The 24,060-nt window shown below is 46.7% G+C and overlaps 9 protein-coding genes across 9 annotated transcripts; 7 read left to right on the top strand and 2 right to left on the bottom strand.

Annotated features, from left to right (window-relative positions):
• Window positions 1-51: 51 nt before the first annotated feature.
• Window positions 52-2,271, bottom strand: C8Q69DRAFT_224202 (GWT1-domain-containing protein). Its single transcript, XM_028626325.1, has 3 exons — window positions 2,079-2,271; window positions 1,766-1,883; window positions 52-1,710 (listed from the first exon to the last, which is right to left on the bottom strand). The coding sequence occupies exons 2-3, from the start codon at window positions 1,859-1,861 to the stop codon at window positions 319-321; spliced, it is 1,488 nt and encodes a 495-aa protein (XP_028485587.1). The 5' UTR covers window positions 1,862-1,883; window positions 2,079-2,271; the 3' UTR covers window positions 52-318.
• A 1,955-nt stretch (window positions 2,272-4,226) lies between these two features.
• On the top strand, window positions 4,227-4,607 carry C8Q69DRAFT_506150 (hypothetical protein; the record flags this gene model as incomplete). The annotated part of the gene is made up of 1 exon (XM_028632772.1): window positions 4,227-4,607. The coding sequence occupies one exon, from the start codon at window positions 4,227-4,229 to the stop codon at window positions 4,605-4,607; it is 381 nt and encodes a 126-aa protein (XP_028485586.1).
• On the top strand, window positions 4,563-5,308 carry C8Q69DRAFT_224171 (hypothetical protein). Its single transcript, XM_028626324.1, has one exon. The coding sequence runs from the start codon at window positions 4,762-4,764 to the stop codon at window positions 5,185-5,187; it is 426 nt and encodes a 141-aa protein (XP_028485585.1). The 5' UTR covers window positions 4,563-4,761; the 3' UTR covers window positions 5,188-5,308.
• C8Q69DRAFT_224105 (hypothetical protein) lies at window positions 5,130-6,895 on the top strand. Its single transcript, XM_028626323.1, has 4 exons — window positions 5,130-5,722; window positions 5,781-6,040; window positions 6,108-6,266; window positions 6,316-6,895. Exons 1-4 carry the CDS (start codon window positions 5,431-5,433, stop codon window positions 6,604-6,606), a joined length of 1,002 nt encoding a protein of 333 aa, XP_028485584.1. The 5' UTR covers window positions 5,130-5,430; the 3' UTR covers window positions 6,607-6,895.
• A 1,099-nt stretch (window positions 6,896-7,994) lies between these two features.
• C8Q69DRAFT_463138 (hypothetical protein) lies at window positions 7,995-9,480 on the top strand. The gene is made up of 4 exons (XM_028630361.1): window positions 7,995-8,395; window positions 8,463-8,722; window positions 8,800-8,933; window positions 8,989-9,480. Exons 1-4 carry the CDS (start codon window positions 8,071-8,073, stop codon window positions 9,020-9,022), a joined length of 753 nt encoding a protein of 250 aa, XP_028485583.1. The 5' UTR covers window positions 7,995-8,070; the 3' UTR covers window positions 9,023-9,480.
• Window positions 9,481-11,087: 1,607 nt separating this feature from the next.
• Window positions 11,088-14,422, top strand: C8Q69DRAFT_486077 (calmodulin-binding protein Sha1; the record flags this gene model as incomplete). The annotated part of the gene is made up of 2 exons (XM_028631877.1): window positions 11,088-13,854; window positions 13,908-14,422. The coding sequence occupies 2 exons, from the start codon at window positions 11,088-11,090 to the stop codon at window positions 14,420-14,422; spliced, it is 3,282 nt and encodes a 1,093-aa protein (XP_028485582.1).
• Window positions 14,423-16,234: 1,812 nt separating this feature from the next.
• Window positions 16,235-18,514, top strand: C8Q69DRAFT_519246 (putative cytochrome P450 oxidoreductase OrdA-like protein; the record flags this gene model as incomplete). Its single annotated transcript, XM_028633470.1, has 7 exons — window positions 16,235-16,439; window positions 16,517-16,642; window positions 16,736-16,922; window positions 17,030-17,181; window positions 17,236-17,471; window positions 17,531-17,802; window positions 17,855-18,514. The coding sequence occupies 7 exons, from the start codon at window positions 16,235-16,237 to the stop codon at window positions 18,249-18,251; spliced, it is 1,575 nt and encodes a 524-aa protein (XP_028485581.1). The 3' UTR covers window positions 18,252-18,514.
• A 474-nt stretch (window positions 18,515-18,988) lies between these two features.
• Window positions 18,989-20,914, top strand: C8Q69DRAFT_463128 (putative carboxylesterase). The gene is made up of 3 exons (XM_028630360.1): window positions 18,989-19,264; window positions 19,314-19,737; window positions 19,797-20,914. The coding sequence occupies exons 1-3, from the start codon at window positions 19,049-19,051 to the stop codon at window positions 20,807-20,809; spliced, it is 1,653 nt and encodes a 550-aa protein (XP_028485580.1). The 5' UTR covers window positions 18,989-19,048; the 3' UTR covers window positions 20,810-20,914.
• C8Q69DRAFT_463126 (hypothetical protein) lies at window positions 20,912-22,270 on the bottom strand. Its single transcript, XM_028630359.1, has 2 exons — window positions 21,730-22,270; window positions 20,912-21,656 (listed from the first exon to the last, which is right to left on the bottom strand). Exons 1-2 carry the CDS (start codon window positions 22,149-22,151, stop codon window positions 21,260-21,262), a joined length of 819 nt encoding a protein of 272 aa, XP_028485579.1. The 5' UTR covers window positions 22,152-22,270; the 3' UTR covers window positions 20,912-21,259.
• Between the last annotated feature and the right edge of the window lie 1,790 nt (window positions 22,271-24,060).

The raw sequence follows: 24,060 nt of genomic DNA, 5'->3' as shown, positions 1-24,060 counted from the left end.
CTTATTCGATCAGCTGGTGAGATTTTGGAGCTTCCGTGGGGCGTGAAGCCCACGTTGGAGGATGAGCTATTGTGACTCGATGGTCTTGGAAACCGTGCTGTTTGTGTTTCGTGATGTTTTTTATGGAGTACATCTTGCTATGGTATATAGTGTTTCTTGCACAGGAAGGTCACACAAGCTGCTTATTTAGTCCACATGTTGGTTGATCAACCTGATCTGCAGGGTAGCCAGCCGAACAACTACGCTAAATTTGTGAATCTATATACGGTCCAAAGAAAGAGCTCATATTAGTAACATAACATTTCTTAATTTCATATCCTACAATTTCAACTTAATACCAGACCAGTCGAGCCCCATTGCCACGGCCGTTACGGCAGCTGCGTACACCATCAAGACAGCCATGGCTTGCGGCGTTTTCGCATCAAGCGTGTGTATCCCAAGGTTGACAGCCCCAGTAAGCAGATTCGCGACCAGGAAGACAGCCAGTCCGTTCTTGTTGAATGCCGCCATGACTCGGCTCGTGGCAAAAGAAATCTGTTCGGATTCGCTATCCTTGTCCGTCGCCTGATGTGCAGAGGGGAAGAAGACCGTCTCGATCAGGCAAAACACGAAAAGTTGCGCGTTGTTGAACGCAGCGATCCAGAGAACGTACGGCATGTTGGCCAATCGGCGCGAAACTGGAATACCGGCTCCATAGCCAAAGGCATAGGTCGAATTGAAGAAGAATAGCCCAGACCACACCGCAGTTTCGAGGGCCAGGCTGATCAGGACACTCCTCCTTGCTTGCTGTGGTGTCTTCGACAGACCAGTGCCGCGAGGAATGATCCGGACACCGCTAGCACGGCCGGCCAGAAAGATGGCCAAGTAGCCGATGAACGAGAACACACCTTCTCGGTTCTTCGAAAGGAGATCAGGTCCGCGCGGCGACACGAGAATATAGCCCTTCAGATCCGTGGACTCAAGCGCTACCTGATACGCGACTGCGATGGTCAGAGCAAGGAGCTCATACCAGGGCACTACTGCAGTCAAGGAATGAAAGATCTCGACAAATGGAGGCAACAGCGCCAAGGTAAAGAAGAAGTTCCAATGCACGCCATACTCCGTCACATGCTCTGCATAATCTAGACCCTTGACGCTCAATAGCCGTATGAATCCTAGGGCGAAGAGAGGAATCGAGTGCCGGATCGATGCGATCAATCTCCGCGGCAAAGTCGCTCTCGATTGTTCCTTGAGAACAGACCGCGCTGATACAACTCCGGCAGAAAAGACGAAAGATCCAACACCCAGATCCATCAGAGAGGTGCCCCAATTTTCGACTTTTGCGAAGCGCCTCGGGAAGACACGGAAGTCAACTGCGAGAATAGCAACGCAGGTGGCTATCATCATAGCCGCGCGGTATGTCGTAAGAAACGGGTGAACTGGAAATGGATCCAGGTCACTGGAAGTTTGTTTGGAGGTAGCATCTTTTCCTGAAGTCGAGCGCGGAGGCTTCGCCTTCTGCGCTTTCCAGGATCTCTTCGGACTAAGCAGGAGTAAAATTGCCGGCGATGCAAGTAGGATGTTCAGTAGGACGGACGAGGAGGAATACACGGTAAACGAGAATAGGATCGCGCCAACATTGAGAAGGAAGTCGACTACAAGCGCCGGGGCACTGTATGGGGTGAAGAAGGAGATGCGGGATTGGAGAGCAGACCAGAGAAGGACAGCTGTCTGGAGCCATCGTGGTCAATATTGTGCGCTGAACATCGGAACAGTTGGAACTCACCGACGCAACAAGAGTCACACTGTTGATCTCCGTGATCTCTCCTCCAGAGAGATTGGACACAAAGGCCTCTTTTCGAGCTTTGTAGGTCTGGTCCATATCGTCGAGGTTGTCCTCTCAGCTTCCACCCGCAGTTAACATCTATTCAATGATACCAGGCAGATTTGGAACATAGTATAGAGAGCCTGGCGATTATTAAAGGAGATCACTCAAAAGAAGAGGCCACGCTGTAGAAAGCTCTCCGCAAAGGACACGAAATGTCTTCTGGAGATCCCCAATGATCATTAAGCTACGCCAACGCGGGTAATCAACTTACTGTAGTTAGCGCGAAGCTCGTTCTGTGCCCCGCCGAAGCTGCCATGAACTTCGAAGCTTCCATCATTCTTTTTTTGCACTTATTATTTACTCGATGGTCTCACCTACATTCGACAATTACTGTCTGGGAGATTATCCTAAATTGACAGATAGACATTCACACGGCTACGTCACTCCCTTGTGGGCAACTAGATATGCACACCAATGAGCAACTTGCATAGGGGCCGTATTCAACAGAGTAAGGAATAAAACAAATAAACAAACAAAACAAACAAACGATCTCGGAAGAGCTGCAATGTGCGGGCTTCCAATTCGAGATTTGTGATCCCAATTAGGACTAGTAGACGAGGACTACGTACCTACCTAGGTAGCCCTGGAGGTAATGATCAAAATACCAATTAGGACTAGTACCTTGCTAATCGAAATCCCAATTAGGTCTAGTAAACGAAATCCAGATTAGGTCTAGTAAATCGGATCCCTCAGGTATTTACGTAGCTACTCCCCTACTCCATAGGGACTTAGCTTCTTACCTCCCCTTTCTCCCAACAGGTACTTTCGAGCAAAAAGCCATCAGCTCGATCTCTCATTTCTGCTTTGCTTATCTGCAAACTCGTTTCCTGATGCCGTGACGACCTTTTCCTTCCTTTTCACATCTTCTTTCCACCTCGACCTTTCTCCTCGACTCTCCGATTATTTATTCCTTACCTTGCTCCCTTCAAGTCCGGATCCTTCTCTAAGAATAACCAATCTTATTTCTCTTGAACTTGAGTTCAAGGGAAAGAGACTACGATGGCTTTCTCCCGGTCGACCAAAAAGGAGAACTCCTAGTTAGTTTGCCTAGATCTTCAACAGATTATTTTGTGATTACGAGAAACCCTCCAGCTCGATACCGTAGCTGAGACTCTACTGCTATCAAGAGTCCGAACTTGTATTGCCTCTCTACTTGTGTAGCCTTGCCACTGCATTGGTATCCTTTCATCATTACCAGAGTATCGCTATCGAGCTGCGGATTTGGCCCGTCGAAATGGCTGACGACAACAGCCTACTCATATCTCTCTTGTTCCTCCCTGAGGAGAGTAATAAATTAAAAGACAGATTGTCACATTACGTGAGGCGGTCGCATTCAGATGATATACAGCGAGTTTTGACAAGTTTTGTTAAATATTTACCTCTGCACACGGGAAAATGACAGTCCCAAAATTCATCGCCGCATCACAACCCGACAATAAATTATTTGAACTTGCAGAGCACTTTTATAGAGCAATCTTCATCCCATATGGGTACATTAAATTTTGTGTTTTCACTCAATTCCCAGATGACTCATATGATAATGGCTTTCTGCCACTCGAATAAAAAGGAGAACTCCTAGTTAGTATACCTGGATCTTCAACATATGACTTCTGCTGATTTCAGCGTGTACAGTGCGTGCTAAAGGAGGCAAAACACCTTCTGTGACTCCATCTTCCCTCGAAGATGCAGAATTTGAATTGGAAATAACCGTGGCGACAATGCTCCAGTTTCCTAGTAGAAAGGATCAAGATCAACTTGGGCCAAAATGTCTACTTAAAGCGGGACAGTTATCGTTGCGTGATTACCGGGTTTTATGACCACTCAGCGAGAAACGTGATTCCTGCAGAGCAAATTGGTCTACGTCTACTTTATACGTCTACTTTATACTTCTACTTTATACTGATCTAGCTCACATAATTCCTTTCTCCATGGGAAAACACGACAAAATGAGCAGGTTCATTAACCCCTTCCACTATTAATAAATGCTAATCGAAGTTGATACTTAAAGTATCCAAAAAAAACCGAGCGTGTCGATCTCAACTTACCTGTGACGGCGCTGTCCGCGGGCACAGCAGGCTTCGGGAGTACTCCCGGCTGTTTTCTACACCTCTTCAAGATAGGGAAAGCAATCATACCGCGAGAGAAACTTGAAGTGAAAACACCACAAACTTCGCCCGGGATCCTCTCCTCTTTTTTTCTTCAGATTGAAAGTCTTCGTTAGATGCTACCCATTAAATATGGAATAATATCACGTCTTTTTAATGGAATGAGCCTTACATTATCAGAATCGTTGTGCACCGGAAAACCAGCGGTGACTTTGTCCTGCATTCGAAATTCCCAGAGTTTGACCCAAATCGTTATGGTTGGCGATCACAAGCAACTGTCGCCTCCAGCCTTCACCGATGAAGGCAAGGGGATGTGGGGAGAATCTGCGTTCGAGCGGATAGTCAAGAAAGACTATCCGAAGACCCTGCTCAACGTCCAGTACCGCTCCCATGAAATACTTTACCGTCCAACATCGGAGATCTTCTACGAGAACGCAGTCCGGAGTGATCGAGTTCGGCCCCAGCTGAATGGTGTACTACTGCACAACGGTGGATTCGAGATCGCCCACATGCGGAAAACGTGGGCTATCCAGAGCGAAGTTGCTTTCCTGCACTATCGTGGCGAGACGATCCTCGATGATTCCCACTCCATCATGAATCCAGGGGAGCAATCCTTTATGGGGACGAAGTCCTAAGTTATCGACTTAGGCCGAATTGAAAATATCTCTTGTTACTGAAGAAAGGAGGATTCGCCATCGACTATATGCAAAAGAAGTGTGGACAATCGAGAGCGAAATTGCTTTTCTCAACTATCGTGGCGAGACGATCCTCGATGATTCACACTCAATCATGAATCCAGGGGAAGCAATGTTGGCTTCTCAACTCGCTGCAGAGTTGTTGGGCATCGGTGTGAGGGATGTCCTCATTGTGTCTCCGTATCGAGCTCAGGTCTCGGAAACGGCAAATATATGGTCAGCATCGTATCCACATTCGGAGTGTAAACCTCGCATCCAGACAGTGGATAGTTCTCAGGGGTCAGAAGCGGATGTTGTCATTGTGTCACTGACTCGGGCAAGAGGCCCGCCTGGACTTTTGCGTTCAACAAAGCGAACGAACGTGATGATTATATCTTTGTCATGGAGCAGACCCGCGGTCTCACCGCCTTATTCTGCCAGTCATATAGTGTATATTAGCTACCCCGCTCTCCTCGCGGGACTTAGTAGAATTCAACCTTCCTACACCTTCACTGTGCCAACAATCTTCTTTTTATCTTAATATTTTCTCCTCTACTCTTCTATTTATTCTTTACTTTATTCTTCTCTTAAATCTAAGCTTAAGGGAGCGAGATTATTTTATAATTATTTTTTCCCTTTAAAAATATCTACAGCGCCTCTTATAGTTAGAGACTGAGTATTACAAAGCTTATGCTATTTAGATTTATAGCTTCTATAAATATTGTGATTACTTTCTTCCCTCCGGGGGAATCCACGGCGCCTCCCATAGGATTGGCGCGTCGAAATGGATGACGACTACGACCGACTCGCTGAGTCTCTCTTTTCTATTAGCTTATCTCTCTTGTCCGTCCCTGCAGATTTTGAGCTAGATGCTGCAGAGAAAGAGGCAAAAGACAGATTATCACGCTATATGAAACGGTCGCCTTCAGATGACACACAGCGAGTTTTAACAAGTTTTATCGAATACTTACCCGCACGCGGGAAGCTAACCGTCTCAAAATTTATTACCGCGTCACAGGCCGACGATCGACTATTTGAACTCGCAGAGCACTTTTCTACAGCGATCTTTATACCGAGTAAGTATAATAATGCACTCAATTCCTATATAACTTCTGCTAATTTCAACGTGTACAGTGCGTGCTCATGGAGGAAAAACACCTGCCGTGACTCCATCTCCCCTGGATGATGCGGAACTTGAGATAGACGCTGAACAACAGCGACTCAAGACAATGTGTCTAAAAAGGGATGGCTATCGTTGTGTGATCACTGGGTTCTATGATTACGAGGCAACGAAAGTGTTTTCTGCGGCGCAAATCGGTTCACAGATAATCGATACTCAACTAGCCCACATAATCCCTTACTCTGTGGGAAAATACGACAAGAATCATGGCCAGGTTCGTTAACCACTACCACTTCCAGTATTAGTAAATGCTAATTGAACTCGAAATTGAGGAGGTGAAGATTGCGCGCACCTGGGCTACGCTGTACGCTTTGTTCCCAGATTTGCGGGACAAAGCAAACTTTACAGCGGACGATATCAACCACCCCAGCAATGCTATGCCATTATTCGGCCCTCTTCATACAGAACTTGGAAGGCTTAATCTTGCCTTAGAACCCACGGTATGCATCTGATCGGAATACTAGAAGTAACATAGGCTTATTTTACTAGGACAAGGAAAACACATACGTGATACGCACGTATCATGGTTTTCGAGCCCTTATGTTCCGAGATCTGCCTCTTCCTAACAAAAACAACGAGCGTATAGTCACATTCAACAAACATGACGATTATGACCTTCCCAGCCCAGTCCTGCTGAGTACGCACGCCACTATCGCAAAAATTCTTCATGCCTCCGGGAAGGCTGAGTCTATAGACGAAATCCTTAGGGATCGGTCTGAGCTTCGCTGTCTCGCTCCGGATGGAAGTACAAGCAACCTCGCGCTTTTACTCTCATTCTGATGAAAGACGAGTTCTATACCACGGCAAGTGATACAGGTACGGAGCTATGGGGGCAATAAGTTGACTGCCCCTGCTTGAACGGCTCATATAAGTAATCTTGGCCCGACAAAGCGTAGGTAAAGAATCAATCATTTAAGTAATTTGATCACTTCCATTTTGGGGGGTTTGAATCTCTTACAACTGTACACAAATGCGCACAGGCAGGATTGGCGTACTACACAGTTTTACTACTCACATGAGGGAATAATAATAACAATAATAAAGCAACGATAGTAGAGGTACTTCTCCTATGATAAAGCACGAAGAAGCAGTGACCGTGATACAGAAAGAACCGGCCAGTTTTATTACGTAGTGTAAACAAATTCCTCTACTCCACTGCAACAATAGTAGCTCTATGCGTACGGTAGTCTACTCCCATTTCCAGATGTCGTGCGGCGATTCCGGAATGTCCCGGGTTGCCATTCGGAAGTCGCGAGTACGTTCGGCTGTTTTCTTCACCGAAACGAGTTCCCTCTCAGGATGGATACGTCGATATAATATTATTCAGGTTCTGTAAGGCTGGACTACTAAGAGAAGTCATGGAAGCCTCACGTCGCTGCTCGGTTCTCGCGGAAATGTCGCGGGTCATCTGCCCTCGCTCGTCGGGAAAAGACGGCCGTCTTGGCGATCGTCTTTCTACTTACATCCGCTCCGTCAGTGTCTTACCATACTCCTTGAATAATGCTTAACCCATGTCGGCCCTGAAGTTCGCCACTCTGGAGTGGCAGATGAACATGGCTGATGCTAGATGAAAGCCATTGTTCTTTCTAGCTCCCTACTTCGTCGGCGAGAGCGGACTCCGTATCCGCCTCTTCCCCGGACGTTGGATCGTCGTGGCTGGTGACTCCGCTACAACATACGTTCAACATCCACATATTTTGGTCCTTCCACCGGCCGAATATATTAGCGTCCTGGATTTGGCTGTATAGCGGACCGAGATGGCGGCCACGCTCCATGAGTATGGAATTCGACGGGGACCAAAAGCCACCGTCTTCTCCCGTTCTGGTTCAAGGAAGACTCCTTGATGCTTGTGGACACTGGTAGATGCTACCGGCAGTTTCGGCGCTCTCCATCAATCACAGTGCAATTTACTACAGGTGTTGCGATTCCGAGTCATCAGACGGATTGATTCATCACCTATTGTATTACTGAGTCTGGTATAGTTCACAGGCCATTAAGGTGTGGCGATGATCGTGTGCCGTGATGGAACACTCCGTTGATCTCAAGGGCCCTGGAAACCGAGTTTCCGGATCATGATCCCCATATGCTATCCTTCCATTGGCGTGCCCCTTGGTGTGCACGGATTGTTGTCCTATATATTACCCTTGTGTCCCAGACATTAATCTTATATTGACGTTCCTTCGCTCCTTTATTTCAATAGTCTCTCCTTCTTAGATAAGGTAGTTTTACCCTTGACCTTCACTAATGGCTCACATTGAGGAAGACCGCCTCGACCATCTGAGGACTGAGGTCGAGAACATCTCCCGCACTTTGGGAGCTCAACATGGCGTGGGAAGTACGAGAGATGAGCTTCTCCACAGCGCCAGACGCATCGTTGCCTTTATCGATTCTATGCACATATCTCAGGAACCTCGGATAGAACGAAAACAGCTCGAACTCATTGAGGCACTGCAAAATCTCGCATACTACGATGCAGACTCAGGCGGCGTGAAAGATCTTGCTGAGTGGTGCATGCAAAAGTGGCTAACTGTTCTTGAGGAAGATCCTGAGAACTGGCAGGCCCTGAAAGGTAAAAAAGCCCTTATTAATTCACAAATTATTCGTGCCTACGTCAACATGCTTAGATTCCGAGGCAGGTCTTGGCCACGCATGGCTGTTTAAATCACAAGTGTCACTCGCAAAGATCCACGGCAAGGAAGAAAGCGCCGTTTCTACTATGGAACTGCCAAGGCCCTCTTCTGGAGAGCACCATAGTAAAATGGACGACGAGAATGTTTTGCATGGTGCCGACTATGTGGAAGCTCGCGGTACCTTGCAGCCATCAACAGAGTATTTCTCTCGCGCCGTCAGGGCTGCCGAGAAGAAGCACGAGTTGACAGGAGAGCTCCTGGTTCTGGTAGGTCCCTATATCGAGGCCAACTATGGTCAACAAAATACGTTATTCGCAGCAAGCTAAATATCGGTGTTCTTCAGGCTGCAGAATCGTTTATGAGTCTCGGGAATGTCTCGTATCCTGATACGAGCATGCAATATTTCACTCAAGCGGTCGAGTATCTTCGAATGGCTGAAGCTATTCCCGGATACAGTCTGCCTGCGCATCTATCTCAGTATGTAGATTTCTTGCTGTCCAGCTCATATTGCGCCTATGCTAATCGGAGATAGATATCTTCAGGAGTATGGACGATTAATACCTTGACGTTCTCGGCAATCAGTCAAGTCAATGATGCAACGGCCACTTATAGACAATTTCTGGGAAGCAGCTCAGTCTCTGCTCTCCCACGACCATTTTTTTCGCGAAAAGCAAAAAGAAAAGAAAAGGGAAATTAGAAGGAGGCAGGTGTTTTGATTGAATTCATTCTCTCGTTTACAGGCAGCGCCTGCAGATTGGCTTTTTTTGATACTAGAATTCTCAACTTTCCCCAAACTATCATTCATTTCGGGGAATATGAGGCATTGGCCTCAAGAGCAATTATACAATAGCACCATGTGGCTGCGAAGTTCTTCAGCCAGAACTCTCTGTTTATGAGACCTCCTATCGGAGGAAGAAGAGTACACCCGCAAGTAATGAAAGTTATTTCAATGAAAGAGCCGAATTTCTGGCCATTGCCACTGCCTACTGTACGGGCGTTTACCGGCAAAAACAGACGAAAGGAGGTGGGTTTCAGATATCATCTAAAAGTTTCCGGCATGCTACTGACGAAGTAGTGTGTTTTCACCTTCTGTTCGCGTCTCTAATAGGTTGGGCACTAGCCCTCTTCTTGGTGGACGACAGTACCACGGAATAGCAGCATCGCTTCCATCCTTCCAGAGGGGAAGCATTGGTGGATATACTCTTGCATGGTGCCCTGACCGAACAAAACAAAACCACCATAAAAGTGTTTGCCACATACTGCGCCATAAGATAGAGTAGAAGAACAATGGAAGCTGAATATTATTCCCTGTCCCCACATTGGACTGTATGGTACTGCATCGGCCTGTCCAGATGCTTGTCGTTCGAAATCTTTCTATTAGCCCATTGGACCGTATTTGAACATTTTGCCTCTCGGTCATGTCCGAGTGGTAAAGTATCATGAATTATAGAGTATTCTAGCTTCTAAGTATGGAGTTCACCAGGGAGTCCTTTCTTTTCCCTCCACTCATTTGATATCCATCTAACTAACTTACATACTCCAATAACATAAGAAGAGCCAATCCACTAATGCCACTACTATCATTCCATGGACTCACTCATAATGTCACAAGTTTAGAGATCGCCACTAGCACTCCACTTCATCCCCCCGGATTATCCCAGATTATACAGTTGGCATAAGAATTCATTGAGCCTGAGCCGTGTGGCAACAGTCAAAGAAGAAGGAAGAAGAAGACAAAAGAACTCCAGAAACATGTGATCTTTATCCGTAGATGTACAGGGTGGCGTTAAAAATAGATCTCAGTGAGTCAATGGATTGTAAGGAGCCCTTGGGGTCCTCCAAGAGGATGATGAAGGTATAGGGCGCAGTGCCTGTGCTGCGCCATCGAAATTTCCGGATAAAGTCCGTGGGAGAATAAATCAGGGAACCAGAATTATCAAATAATATACGCGTTCCTGTAGTCAGATGCACCGGTTGCCAGCATACAATGGACGTTAGTTACCTAATACAGGGCCCATCATCTAACATCTTGATCCGGGCATCATCCAGCATTAGTACGAAAGATCATGCGCAAGCGGACATCGCCCGAATCCGAACCCCATGGATAAGTTAAAGGCAAAATCCATATAGATAATCTGATTATTCCTAAAAAGAAAAAGGGTATAGGATTCGCATCACGAGATCAGTCCAGCAGACAAACGGATGATGTTGAGTCGGCCAAACGTCGCGTGTCTGTTCTCGCCGATCCGGCCGACTGGTTCGACTCCGCGCGTTGCACCGGGCAACCAACGCCTAGTAAACAATCGAGGGGTTTAGCTTTGTCGAGATCCACGCCCTGAACCAGGTTTCTTATCTTCATAGTGAAAACGCTATAGACGATTCTTGCATAATATCTGGCGTATTGCGAATTGCATTATCGAGCTTTCAGTCTGGTGTTTAGTTTTTGTTGTGCTGTGTTTTAATCGAGATGATACACGCTTAAAGTCGATTCCGAGCACGATACAATTTGACACGGGAGAAACAGACACGAGGACAAATCATATTGATTGAGTGTTTAGAAGATTACTACATGGCATAATTACAGCGAGCATCCTGAAAAGAAATAATTGACAGACAACAACGACAACAACAATGAACCTGTTCGAAGGAGCAGCGACGCCCTGTCCCGGCCCAAGATCAGACTGGAGCGCCTCCGCGGATATCTGGGACGATGGTTTTGACGCGTACGAAGATACTGGCGCGATTGACTTCACCACAGAGATCAGACCCCCTGTGCTCCGTACAGCAAAGCCTAGAAGAGCAAAGACTGCCGCCTTCACGATACACGAGGATGGAAAAGAAGCTACGTCTAAAACGCAGTCACAGTCACAGACAGAAGCAATGGCTTTGAAGAGAAGGACGGTCGATAGGAAATCGACGATGTTTGCCCAGCCAGCTCAACGCTTCAGGCCAAAGGTCAGCTTTGCTATCAGTCCTTCAGACGATGCCTCGACCAAGGCAACAGTACCGCAAGCAAAGCCCGTCACCAACAGAGCAGCAACAAGCCAGAGACAATCTGTGAAACAAGAGGATAAATCTGTGGATACAATTCAAAAGAAGGATGCCTTGAAAAAGGACGTGCGACGAAACACGGTCTACATCCCTACTGAGGACACTACCGTCGCCAGCGTGTTTATGAGCATCTTCAGCCCCATAAAGAATGACAATCCGGATGGAGTTCAGCGCGTAATTCCGGAAGATACGGAGCTAAACAGTTTGGAAGCGCAAATAGCGAAGAAACGGACGGCGAAGAAATCGACTACGACTGCGCCACGAAGAACACCATTACAGCAAAGTCTAAAAGTCGTGCAGGAGAGCACAATAAACGCCGACATTGCTGGTCAGAACGGCGGAAAGGAGAATGTACCACCGGGAGGGCTTCTAATTGGATTCAAGGAGAAGGATAGCAAAGCGGAACTCCCTGTCTTCGAGCTTCCTTTGAAGAACAAGTCTGACGGTGGGAATCGCTTACCTTCATCAAGAGTGACGAAATCCCAGTCAACAAGCATGCTCTCTGCGAGAAATGTCGAAAAGGGTCCCATCACGAGCACAGCCCGTCGGCCGGCTTCGAAGACTGTACTCGGCGTCAAACAGAACGGTGCCAACCCGGTATCCATGAAATCTGGCATAAGGAAAACTAGCACTTCAACTACAAGAACCGTCTCTCGCAGGAATCCAGCAAAGATCTGCAAAAGCTCAACCTTATCCAGCTTATCTACGTCTTCGAGGACGAAAGTGCCTCCCTCGAAACTGATCACCCCCAACGTACCTGTCAAAGTCGACCAGAAGTATCCGTTGCTCGCTGAAGATATCGCAAACCCCGCTATGTATGAAGACAATTGGCTCGCTCACCAGGAGATCGTTATCACTCAGTTAATCAACGGCCTATTCGATTCAGCCTATGGAAATCTAGACTTGAACGACCCTGACATTCTACGACATGATCTTCTTGAAATATACATGGATCGTCCTTTTAAACTGCTCTACAAGAGGCTTCAGGCGTCCATATTGTACGGGGCGTTGGGTATTCCGAAAGACGTCCTTTCTCGAGGAAGTCGCTGGAAGGAAGATTTGGGCCTAAAGCGGAAGTTCCTGGACTTCTGGGTACAGACATACGATCTAACCGCGCTGAGGGCAGCCGCAGAGACTGTCATCGGTCGAAGGATATCTGCTCCATTGCGTCTGTCAAGCAGCAGGAACGGTTCGTCGGCGGATCAGGCGGCCCAGAAGCAGGAGAAGCTCCTTAGACGGACATTAGAGGCTTTCTTGGAGACATTCTTGATCCGAAATGAAGATCAAGATCAGGATTCAACAGAGCTCAAAGCCGGAGAAGGCGGTGCAGTTGGTTGGGGATATCGACGGATGGTCCTTCGCAGCATTCTGATGATTGTCCTCCTCGACAAGGCCAGGACAACCCCTGAAACTTCACTTCCTCGTCGGCTATTCAATGCCTCATCGCCTTATAAAACCTCTGCGGCTGTTCTTCAGGCTCTTGGAAATATGCTTCTACCATCTGTGGGCGACATCAACAGAGCACTCAGCCATCTGCACTGTCAGGTGGCATACACGCAACATCCACTGCAGGAGTATGAATTTTGTATCAACAATCTAGCAGTCGATCTCCGGGACGGTGTACTACTGACAAGGCTCGTCGAGTTGTTGCTTTATCCTTCTGCTTCCCAGATCCTTTCTCGTCAGCACGACCCGGATACGTCAACCACTGTGGCGATGCCAACAGGAGAAGTTCTTCCCCTCTTGCAGGGGGAGAATGATTGGCCCCTATCACAGCATCTGAAGCTTCCATGCGTAGGACGCGTGACAAAACTGTTCAACGTCCAAATTGCTCTCAGTGCTTTGCGGGGAGTCAAGGGCGTGGGAGTCATCGTGAAGGATATCCGTGCTGGTGATATTGTCGATGGACATAGAGAGAAGACCATCGCTCTTCTTTGGGGCCTAGTTGGGAAATGGGGCCTTCCGGGACTGATCGATTGGGATGATGTGAGGAAAGAGATTATCCGACTGGAGCGAAAAGTGTCTCTAAGATCAGAAGGCATGCAGGAGGACGCTGAGATCTCTGACTGCGAAGACGACTTCGACGATGGATATGAGAGGCATGCTTTCTTGTTGAAGAAATGGGCGTCTGCTATCGCTCGCGTAAGGGGCTTGCAACTTACGAACCTCACCACGAGTTTCGCCGACGGCAGGATTTTCGAGGCTATTGTGGATGAATATGAAGACTACATTATTGGTTCGAAGCCCGCAGAAGGCTGTGTCTCTGGTGAAGCACCCATGTCCACGAAATCTGCTAGCGCAGCCCTTGGCTCTCGTCTTCGGGCCCTGGGCTGTAGCTCTCAATTCGGTAAGTCGCGGTTTTTTGCTCCTGTATAGGGCACTCTTCTGACAATTTGATAGCAACCCTGGTGTCACCATCCGCAGTCTCATCTCGCATTTTTGATCGCGACTTCACATTGGCTTCGCTCGCCTTCCTTTGCTCTCGTCTGCTATCTGCTTCGAAGCGAACTAGAGCGGCCCTCGTCCTTCAGTCCGCGTGGCGCCACATTCTTGCGCGTCGCACGCTGCATCGCCGTGTTGCCGCACAGGCGGTTGCAAGACAGTGTGCTGCCGTCGTTCAGACAAGAGATCGCATTTTATGGGCCAAGGGTGTCATAGTCACCTGGTGGAGACGGCAGAAAGCCAGGAAGGCAGTAAGGATCGCCAGGGCTAGAAGCGGTCCGGAGGTGATCAGAAAACTCTCGAAACCTGGCTTCAAAAGCGCTCTGCCAGTTGCGATTCCCAAGCGGCAGAGTATGAGACCTAATTCCACTGCGCATCAAAGGCAGAAAGACAGGACGGTGGTTATAACCAAAGAATCGGTGGAGTCCGATAAAGAAAATGAGACCCAGAGCGATCTCTGGTTGTCTCTGTGACAGAATTTGACTTGGCCCAGAGTTCATGGCGATATGACCTCTCATTGGCATCTCTTGCGTTCTTGGAGTTTGGGAAGTCACATTATGCATCGTGTTGGGATAAGGGCGGTCTGAGTTGTCAATTTCCCACAGCGTTGGAGTTGAGTGATCATTCATTATTGGAGTTGTGATGTTCTTATGCAAGACATAATACCCTTCCATTTGTTTTGGTTTTTCCGTTTACAGTCAGTACAGACTCCAGATACTGAGTACACAATACGATTCGTCTGATGAATTTCTTCCATGTCTTCCTTGGTTCGTCTTTTTCCCCTGAAATCGACCAAGGTGTGCTTTGATTCGTTGGGGATGTATTGCATCGGCCTCTAACTACCTGCAACCCACAATTGATCCCTGTATGAATCGCTTAGCAAGACGATCTGCATTTGTTTTCTCCAATTATAGACAATATCTTCGATATGTCATATCAATACTAGAGGGGACCTCCGGTCTTTGCCAGGGTCGCTGGACTCGGGTATTGCATATGATATCAGGGTACTCGATATAAATTAACTTATTTTTTTGTACCGGGTTTAATCACTGGGAAAGGAGAATGAGCAGCACAAATCAAGAGATAAGAGACATGATATGATCCCTTGGCCCGGATCACGCCTGGTCCGTTAACCCACAAATTTAAAGACCCTTGTCAGCAGTAGTATCCCAGTCGAGTATAGGGATATAAGAAAGTCACTGCACTAGTTATCGGTCGACACTAAGACCGCTAAATGGCTCTTTGACGTTTCAGCACCCATGCCACGACAAGCGCAGATTCGATCACTAAGACAAAAATGGATCAGCACTAGCAGGAAAATGGGATAAGCGAATGAGCATTATTCGTAAGTCCGCGGTAAGGCGAACTAAGGCAACCCGTTCCAACCCCGTTCCAACCCCGATAATCGAGATCTGCCCTTGGGGATGTTCGTGATGGATTTCCATACTCCTGAGTCCTGACAAGGCCTCCCACCGCACACTGCCTGCACAGCAGATGAAGGAGACCCCACTGCCTACTCCGGCTTTGCTTCCTATTCAATGAACTCCATTACACTTGAGCCAAGCCAATATGTGGGTTTGCAACTCGTGGTCATCCAGCCCTTCTAGAGGGCCAACTCAACGTGATGGTTCACGGAACGTTTCACAGAAGAGCAAAAGTTCCATCACGTACTTATGCACCCCCGGCTGAAGTATATGCATCGGCGACATGCATATACGGACAGGGAAAGAGACCAGAATTTTGAGACTCCTGGGCCGAGCTTCAACTCTCTCGTAGTACCTCCCCAGCTTCGCGAGTCACACAAAAGGAGACAATAAGGCTCCCTGCAGTAAGCGCGGGCCCGTGAACATCTTACTTACATTTTCTGATGTATTCATCGTATTGAGATTAGTGTGTTGGTCTTTGCGTCCCGATCGTGGCATGTTCGTGGCCGATGAAGCGATGGAATAAGTTATCCGAGACTTTCCTTGGACGCGAAATACGAATGTGAAAGCTCACGCCTTTCCAAGGCCCCCCCCCTGTCTGCCCTTGTGATTGCTTTTCATCGGCAGTAATACGGGATGATGCGTGTCATCCTATCGCTCTAAATATTATTGGTTATTTATCGTCATTGGGAAATCCCTCCGTTCTTATTCGTTTCGCTTGTACATTATTTCTAAAGGTCGAGGAACCTTCGACCTTTTTGTTTCTTCTTCTTCCATGCAGATTCAGTCCTTCTGACGATTACACGGTACGACTATAACAAAGGAAAGGGTGCTTCGCCTAGACAGACAGACAGGGGTATTATGGCTTTGGGCGTCGTCTTGAAGATTGTTCTCGTTGGTCTGGGACTATACTTTCTCAGATCACGACTCCTTCAATTGAAGAATGGCAAGCAAGCACCGCTGCCCCCGGGGCCGAAACCAAGCTTTTTGGTTGGGAATCTGTCAGATCTCCCGAGAGACGGCGAGTTGGAGTTTATCCATTGGCTCAAGCACAAGGATCTATATGGTTCGTATAGAAATGCCCTTTCAACTCCGGCTCATACCAAGATGACGCCCTATATCTAATCTATTCGGGCCCAACAGGACCAATTAGTTCGGTGACTGTCATGGGCCAAACAATTGTCATTATCAATGAGGCTCGGATAGCATTTGAACTTCTGGAGAAGCGATCCTCCAAGCACTCGTCTCGACCAAAGCAGATTTTCGCTGGTGAAATGCATGTCTTCTTTTACTCCTAGTTTCATACGCCCTTATGAAAATACGAGGTACGAGATCTGACAAAAGTACCGCTTTACAGGATAGGCTGGGAAAACTCGCTTGGCGGGTCCCCGTACTCGAATCAATTTCGTGCGCATCGCAAGTACATGTCGCGTATCATTGGCTCCAAGAATGTTGCTGCGCAATTCAATGACTTGCAGGTGGTTGAAGTCGGTCATTTCTTATTGCGGGTGCTTGAGAACCCGGATGGTTTGGTTGAGCACATTCGAAAGTGAGTTTCGTCCGTTTTCTTTTGTGGTAGGATATCGATATCGATATCGATATCGATATCGATATCGTAGATCCGTGTCAGGGGCAGCTGTTAACTGTTGAATCTAGGGAAGCTGGAGCAGTTATCTTGAAGATTATCTATGGATACACCGTTGAACCGCATGACAAGGATGCTCTTGTAGATCTGATCGGTGAAGCTATGGACCAATTCGGTCAGGCGGCAGTTCCTGGAGCGTGGCTGGTGGACATCATGCCTTTCAGTGAGCATTCATGTATCAAAATACGGCATGTGGTGCAGAAGCTAATCCTAGCAGTGAGGCATCTGCCCGACTGGTTCCCTGGGACTGGATTCAAGCGTACAGCGGAGAAATGGAAGAACACATTGATTGAGACAGCTGACAAGCCATTTGCGTTCGTTAAGCACCAGATGGCACGCGGTCAGAATGAGATATCTTTTCTCTCGCGCCTGCTGGAGCAGGGAGATCTCAGCCCCGAGAACTCTCTGGTCAAGTGGTCTGCGTTGTCTCTCTATGCTGGTGGGGCAGATACTGTAAGTCTGCATTGAACAGATTCAACCCCATGTTGTCGATACAGGACTAACCCAGTCAGACCGTCTCATCTCTAGCATGGTTCTTCCTCGCCATGACCGTGTACCCAGAAGTGCAGCGGAAAGCGCAAGAGGAGATTGACCGAGTCATCGGCAGTGAAAGGCTCCCCGGATTCGAAGACCGAGAGAACCTGCCTTATATAGATGCGATCGTGAAAGAGATTCTCCGGTGGAACCCGGTTGGACCGATGGGACTGCCCCATATGACGACGGAGGATGATATTTACGAAGGATATCTCATCCCGAAAGGGGCAGTCATCCTTGCTAACATCTGGTCAGTACCCAGCCGTTTTATCACCCTGTCACACGCTGACTATCCTCTTCAGGTACTTCTGTCATGATCCCTCGATATACCATGACCCGATGGCTTTCAAACCCGAACGCTACCTCTCCCCAACCCCCGAGCCAGACCCTCACAGCCTCGCATTTGGATTCGGTCGTCGTGTCTGTCCCGGGCGGATCCTCGCAGAGAACTCACTGTACCTTAGCATCGTGCAATCCCTCGCTGTATTCAAGATCAGCAAAGCCGTCGATCAGACGGGCAAGGAAATCGACCCCGTCGTCAGCCCTCAAGCGGGAATCGTTTGCCATCCGAACCCGTTCAAGACGAATATCAAGCCGCGGAGCGAGAGGCACGAGACACTTATTCAATCCATAGAGCAGATCCATCCGTGGCAGGAGAGCGATGCGAATGTCCTGGAGGGAATCAAGATATTGAATTGATGTTGAATCTGGTTTATGGGAATAGAGTGTAAGGTATGGATGATAATTGGGTGGAGGGTTTGATTGTTTTGGATCTGGATACCTGGATAAGTACTTGGATAACATGGGACAGGTACATTTGGGGGACTAGAGTTTCATTGTACATACATACATTATCAGACTTAGGGGCCAGACCTCTAAGGAGTTCTCCTTTTTGGTCTAGTCGTGCAGTCGACTTCCGTCTACATATATAATAATGACATACATTCGCTCAGAGCCAGCAGTTGGCTGATTTGGATTTGGACTCTTTTAATCTGAGCTTATTTGCGGAGGAGTAACTAACGTATTGTATTAGCTATTTTGGGGGTGGCTTTGCGAGCAATCCCAGTAATTTAACGGGCTAGCTTATAAGCTATCTCAAAGGTGACTTTGCGAACATCTCAGCTTTCTTACAGATTTTTTTTTAGCAATGGCCTACAACATTAATTAGTTGTTACCACGGGACTCGCTTTTACACTTTTAGTATATAGAATCTATGCCTTGCGCGTCCTTTCGTCTAACGGCCTAATTTTATCAGATCCACTTCCGCGGACCTTAGATATGGCCCACGAGTGTACTGACGCGGCGTGGATTATTTCTCAGCTTAGCAACAACTGCTAATATTTTCTAGAAACCATTTTGATATATATTAGTCTTCTCGGAGTGAATTCCTTTTTTTTTTTTTTTTTTTTTTTTTTTTTTTTTTTTTTTTTTTTTTGCAACTGCTATCTATTCCAGCGGTTTCTCGCTATACTTTCCCACCATTCACCAACTCAAATATGCTGCATTTTAAATCTGCGGTGGCTCTGGGCATGGCTCTTGTGGCCTTGCCTGTCCAGGCGCAGCTATATAATAAGACCATCCAAACAACCTATGGACCTATTATGGGATTTAAATATTTCAATGAAAGTACATTAAGGACTTATTGGAACATTTCAAGTAGCAATGTGGCTGCCTTCCTGGGTATTCCCTATGCTGCAGACACGGGTTATGAGGTTTGTTCAATACTATAATTCGAGAGTCAGATACTAATATTGAATATAGAATCGTTGGAAGGCACCCCAGCCACGTGAGGCCTGGAATGACACTCTACTGGCAACGTCATTTGGGCCTCAATGTCCAACATCATACGCGACCGATTACAGTGAAGACTGTTTGAGCTTGAATATCTGGACCAACGCCCGCACATCTACCGATAAACTGCCTGTCATGGTGTGGAATCAGGGTAGTGAAGAAACGAGTGACAACCCCTGGTGGTATGGGGGCGGTTTGGCCCTGAAGGACGTTGTTGTAGTTACCTTCAACCGCCGTGACGATGCCTTCGGCTACTTGGCCCATCCGGAGCTCAACGCCGAGGGTCTCGCAGCTACTGGGCATAATACGTCAGGTAATTACGGTGTCCTCGACTTCCTCGAAGTGCTCAAATGGGTCCAGAAGAACATTGCCAATTTTGGAGGTGACCCTGATCGTACGTTTGTCTAAAACTCTCCAGTCATGAAAGATTTAGTACTAAAGGTTCTATTCTAGGTGTGACCATCGCTGGTCAATCTTTTGGGTCATCTCAGGTCTATCATGCTGTCAACAGTGAGCTGTTCAAAGGCTATTTTCATCGCGCTATTTCTGAATCTGGAATTCGGTATCCTTACGACACTCTGTTAGCGGGTTTGGCTACATCCTACGTTAACATGGATGAAGCACTTTTCCACGGTGTTAACTATACGAAGTTTCACAACGCAAGCTCAATTTCAGAGCTCCGAAAGCTCTCCACTGAAGAGTTACTAGTTGGTTCCGGTGACCGCGTCAATGGGACTTGGATCTGGTGGGTTACAGCACTTTCGTGTAACTACCCGCTTATCTTCAAGCCTGTTCTAGACGGATATGTGCTGCCCATGAAATACATCGAGCAGCTAACTGTGGGACCGGCGAATGATGTCCCTCTTATTACCGGAAACACCAAGGATGAAAGCGGCGCCACGCTTCCATTGAACGGTTACACTGTGGATGAATATGTGAACTACACCACTTTGAAGTATGGCAACCTGTCGGCTCGCTACCTCGAACTATACCCGCCTCTAAACAACGATACGCATGCCGACGAGGCTTGGAACGCTGCAGCACGCGATACCTCGCTTGTGAGCACGTGGTTGTACGCTAAGAAATGGGTGTTGTCTGCCTCCAGCCCTATTTACACATATTACTGGGACCATGCTCCTCCGGGTCAGGATGAGGGTGCCTTTCACCAGAGCGAGATTATGTACGCTCTCAACGCCCTCTACGCGAACGCTGACACATATCCATTCACAGCTGAGGATTACTATATCTCTGATGTTATGAGCGGATACTGGGCCAACTTTATCAGAACAGGAGAACCCAACACCGGCGGGGCGTTTGTGGGTGCTAACCTAACGCGCTGGTACCCGAATGATGCGGCTACCAAATATGTTATGCACCTTGGTAATGGTTGGGGTAATCACAGCATATCCCAGCCCGAAAGCGTTCAGTTCTTTGAGGACTACTTCGCGCAGCAGATTCCCTATTAGCATTTTGGAAGCTACGCGGTTAGGAAGGACGCTCCAGCTGTATATATTCGAATGGATACTATGTTTCCCTGATTCTATATTGTGTAAAAGTATCTCAAATTAGACCTTCCTTTACAAGGCAAGATGAACCGTGAAAAGGCGGGCAAAAATGTAATTGAAGATAAATGTAGATTACCCAGAGTCTAGCGCTCTTCACAGCTTCGGCCTATATGGAAGAGCGATGGATATAGGGATGCACCCTGCAGGATACCTGTTACAAACCCAGCAATATAGAAATGGGCATAACAAGATGAAACGCTGCGGGACCGCACGGCAAAATTGATCACCCATACATACATATACCAGCCTTCATCAGCACAAAGCAACCTCGACAGAATGAATGCACCGAAGCGACAAATAACATCCTTAGTTAGACTCTGGGCGCGATCAATGCTGCGCAACTCGTAACCATCAAAGATGACTATCCTTCCAGTCCTGAATTAGCTTGTCCTGATCCTCTAACTTAAGACCCATTTCAATTTTTCTGGCGTGGATAAGTCTGTATCTTTCCTCTACCAACGCCAGTGTGTCAGTTTTCATCTTCGCTATTTGTGCCTTGCACATTCCCAATAGGCGCTGTCCGTCCTTATGTAGAGAGAGCGACATTTCTGGCGAATGCAGTTCTCTAATTCTCCTTTTATCTTCGAGAGCAAACTCGTATCCTAGGCAAACTGGGCACGACTGGTCGGTCGCACAGCTGCCAAAAATATCGGGAAATCGTACACTCACTCCTCCGCATCCGGGACAAAACCAACCCAAGGTTCCGCAATTAGGGCAGCTTCCTTTGAAATAATGCTTGATTACGTCCCTAAATACTCCTGTCAATAAAGCATATCCCATGGTTACTTTCAGACGGTCACGATCCCGAGCAGAAGACATACCTTCCGTGAGGATTCACTATGAGGGAAACATCTGAAGAGTCGTCATTCGCATCTGCATTGGCAGAAACCATTGTTTTGAGAAATTCTTCAAGGTTATCCTCCTCGAGATCAGTAGAATGGTCTTTATAAAGACAATACCAGCTGTAGATGAAATTGCTGTTGTGGAGTTCTTCGTCCTCGACTACTTTTTCGGCTTTATCAATATAGTAGACTTTTGGGCCAGATAGTGTCCAGAAACCAGGAGATCCTGGAATATGCCAGTTGACCTTCTGCACTGTGATTGACGCTGCATTTGGGATAGCATTTGCGTTGTCTGTATGGTTAGGAGCAGACTTCACAAGCAGCATGTGTGCCTTCTTGGGTTTGTAGACGAGAATAAGGTCGCCCTTGTGGACGACTCCAGGGACCGTGGGTTGCGCCATGACTGATGAATTTCAAGTGTTTAAAACCAAGTTTGTGATAATAAGTTGTGTGGACTGAGAGATGTGAAAATGGAAAGAGAGTTATAATGTCCAGCGCAAGACCTAGGCAGCAGTCGGAGGTTCTGCCTCAGGTACTCTCGAGTGACGTCTCCTTGTCAGGTATAGTTAGTTCCCTAGATACCCATGGTACTAGAGAGGTCTAAATGCGAGTTTATTATCTTTAAACCTAAGTTTTTAAGCATTATTATTGGCCGGGACTATATTAAAATAAATTTAAATAAAATAGAAACAATTGCTAAATAAAAGAATAATAGTTGGCCTAGAGTTTTCAATAATTTATTGTTCCGGCAATTTCTTGTTAGTTATATATCTAGCTACTCTTCAGAGAGTCTGCAGAAGGCGTCTCTGAGGGGAGATAAAAGCTAGAGACGCTGGGGTCAGTCGAGGGTTAAGCGCTCTTATTGCCAGCGCCAGGAAGATGTGCAGGTGCAGTTGTTTCGAGATAAAAGTCACAGCGAACGCAAGGACTCTCGCAGTCAACTCGAGATTGCAGTTCGTTTCCCGATCGAATGTGTCACCGAAAGTGTAGATCGACCATGGTCATCTTAGATCTTAGCTCCTCCTCTATAGAGTCTCTCAGGCGTTGCAAACTTCAGCCAATTCCTCTAGCATATCAGATAATATTTCATTGCAAGAATTGAAGACGGTAATTGTAATCAATTTCTTCACTGCCCCGAGCACTACTTACTACTAGATATCCCATACAGAAACGGCGGTACTAGTTCTCATTTCAATCTATCGACTGTTCACAGCTGGCTGTATATCGTAACATTGGTTTTCTTCATCTCAACATTGTGTTTTCTACGCATATGTCCCCACCACTCCATACTTTCGTGACTCGCATTTTTTTTACCCAGTCACCACGACAGTTATAGCTCCATGAAGCTGTAATCTGAGCTCATGGCGATGTCGGATCAGATTACAAACCGATTCTTTCTCCAGCCTTTGTTCATTTGTACATTCTGGAAGGTAATTAGCCAATGCTCATACAAGAGATAACATAACCGAGGTAATCTACGTATATCAAAATTCAATATCCATTTGACAAGCGCAATCCTCTTCAAATTTAGTGTATTTATATCCGCTGGTGCGTGTTTCGGCTCGATAACCTATGCCGTTTAATATGTTCTGATGAGTTGAATGGGAACATTATAAATCTCCACTGCTTGTCGTATAGAGCGATATCTTTCTTTCTTTTTTTTTCAAATCAGACAATGCTAATTGGACTTACCCTGTTGTTCAGCCGAGTTTTTTTTTTTTTTTTCGGGTTTTATTTCGAATTGGTAACATATCGACGCGTCGATTTTTCTCGAATCAATAGGAACTGTCGGACGGAAATAGCTAGCTCCGCTTTTACCTTCAGGTTGTAGAGCCTTAGACTATTTCTTCTGAAGTGTAAATGATAGCGACTACATTGGGGATATTATGAGAATGTAGTACTTCAATCTGTGTTGTATATATTAAGCTTTAAGGCGTGACTTCCTCTCCTACAAAATTTAATAAAAGATAATGCCTTCAATAAAGAATATATATATATAGCTATAAAATAAGCTTATTTAAAACATCCTTTGTTTACGTTCTCTTTCCTCGCTTTCTCTTATTCGAACCAAAACGAAGATCGAGAAATTATATTCTAAGTATGCACTGAACTAAACCAAACCGAACCGAACGCATTATACCATATATCCGCAGCACGTGGATAGAAATTCAAAACAAACACACTACATAATAAATCCAGTTTGACGTTACGGATAGCATAAAACGAGAATACCAATAACTACTCATAAAATTCGCGTTTAGAAGACTCTAGATAAATTGGTTATGTTATTATTACGAGTAAGTATTCCGG

The sequence above is a fragment of the Paecilomyces variotii genome, assembly GCF_004022145.1.
Source record: "Paecilomyces variotii strain CBS 101075 chromosome Unknown C8Q69scaffold_4, whole genome shotgun sequence".
Lineage (NCBI taxonomy): Eukaryota > Fungi > Ascomycota > Eurotiomycetes > Eurotiales > Thermoascaceae > Paecilomyces > Paecilomyces variotii.
Note: the sequence above shows the minus strand (reverse complement) of the source record. Positions and strands in the feature narration are given on the sequence as shown.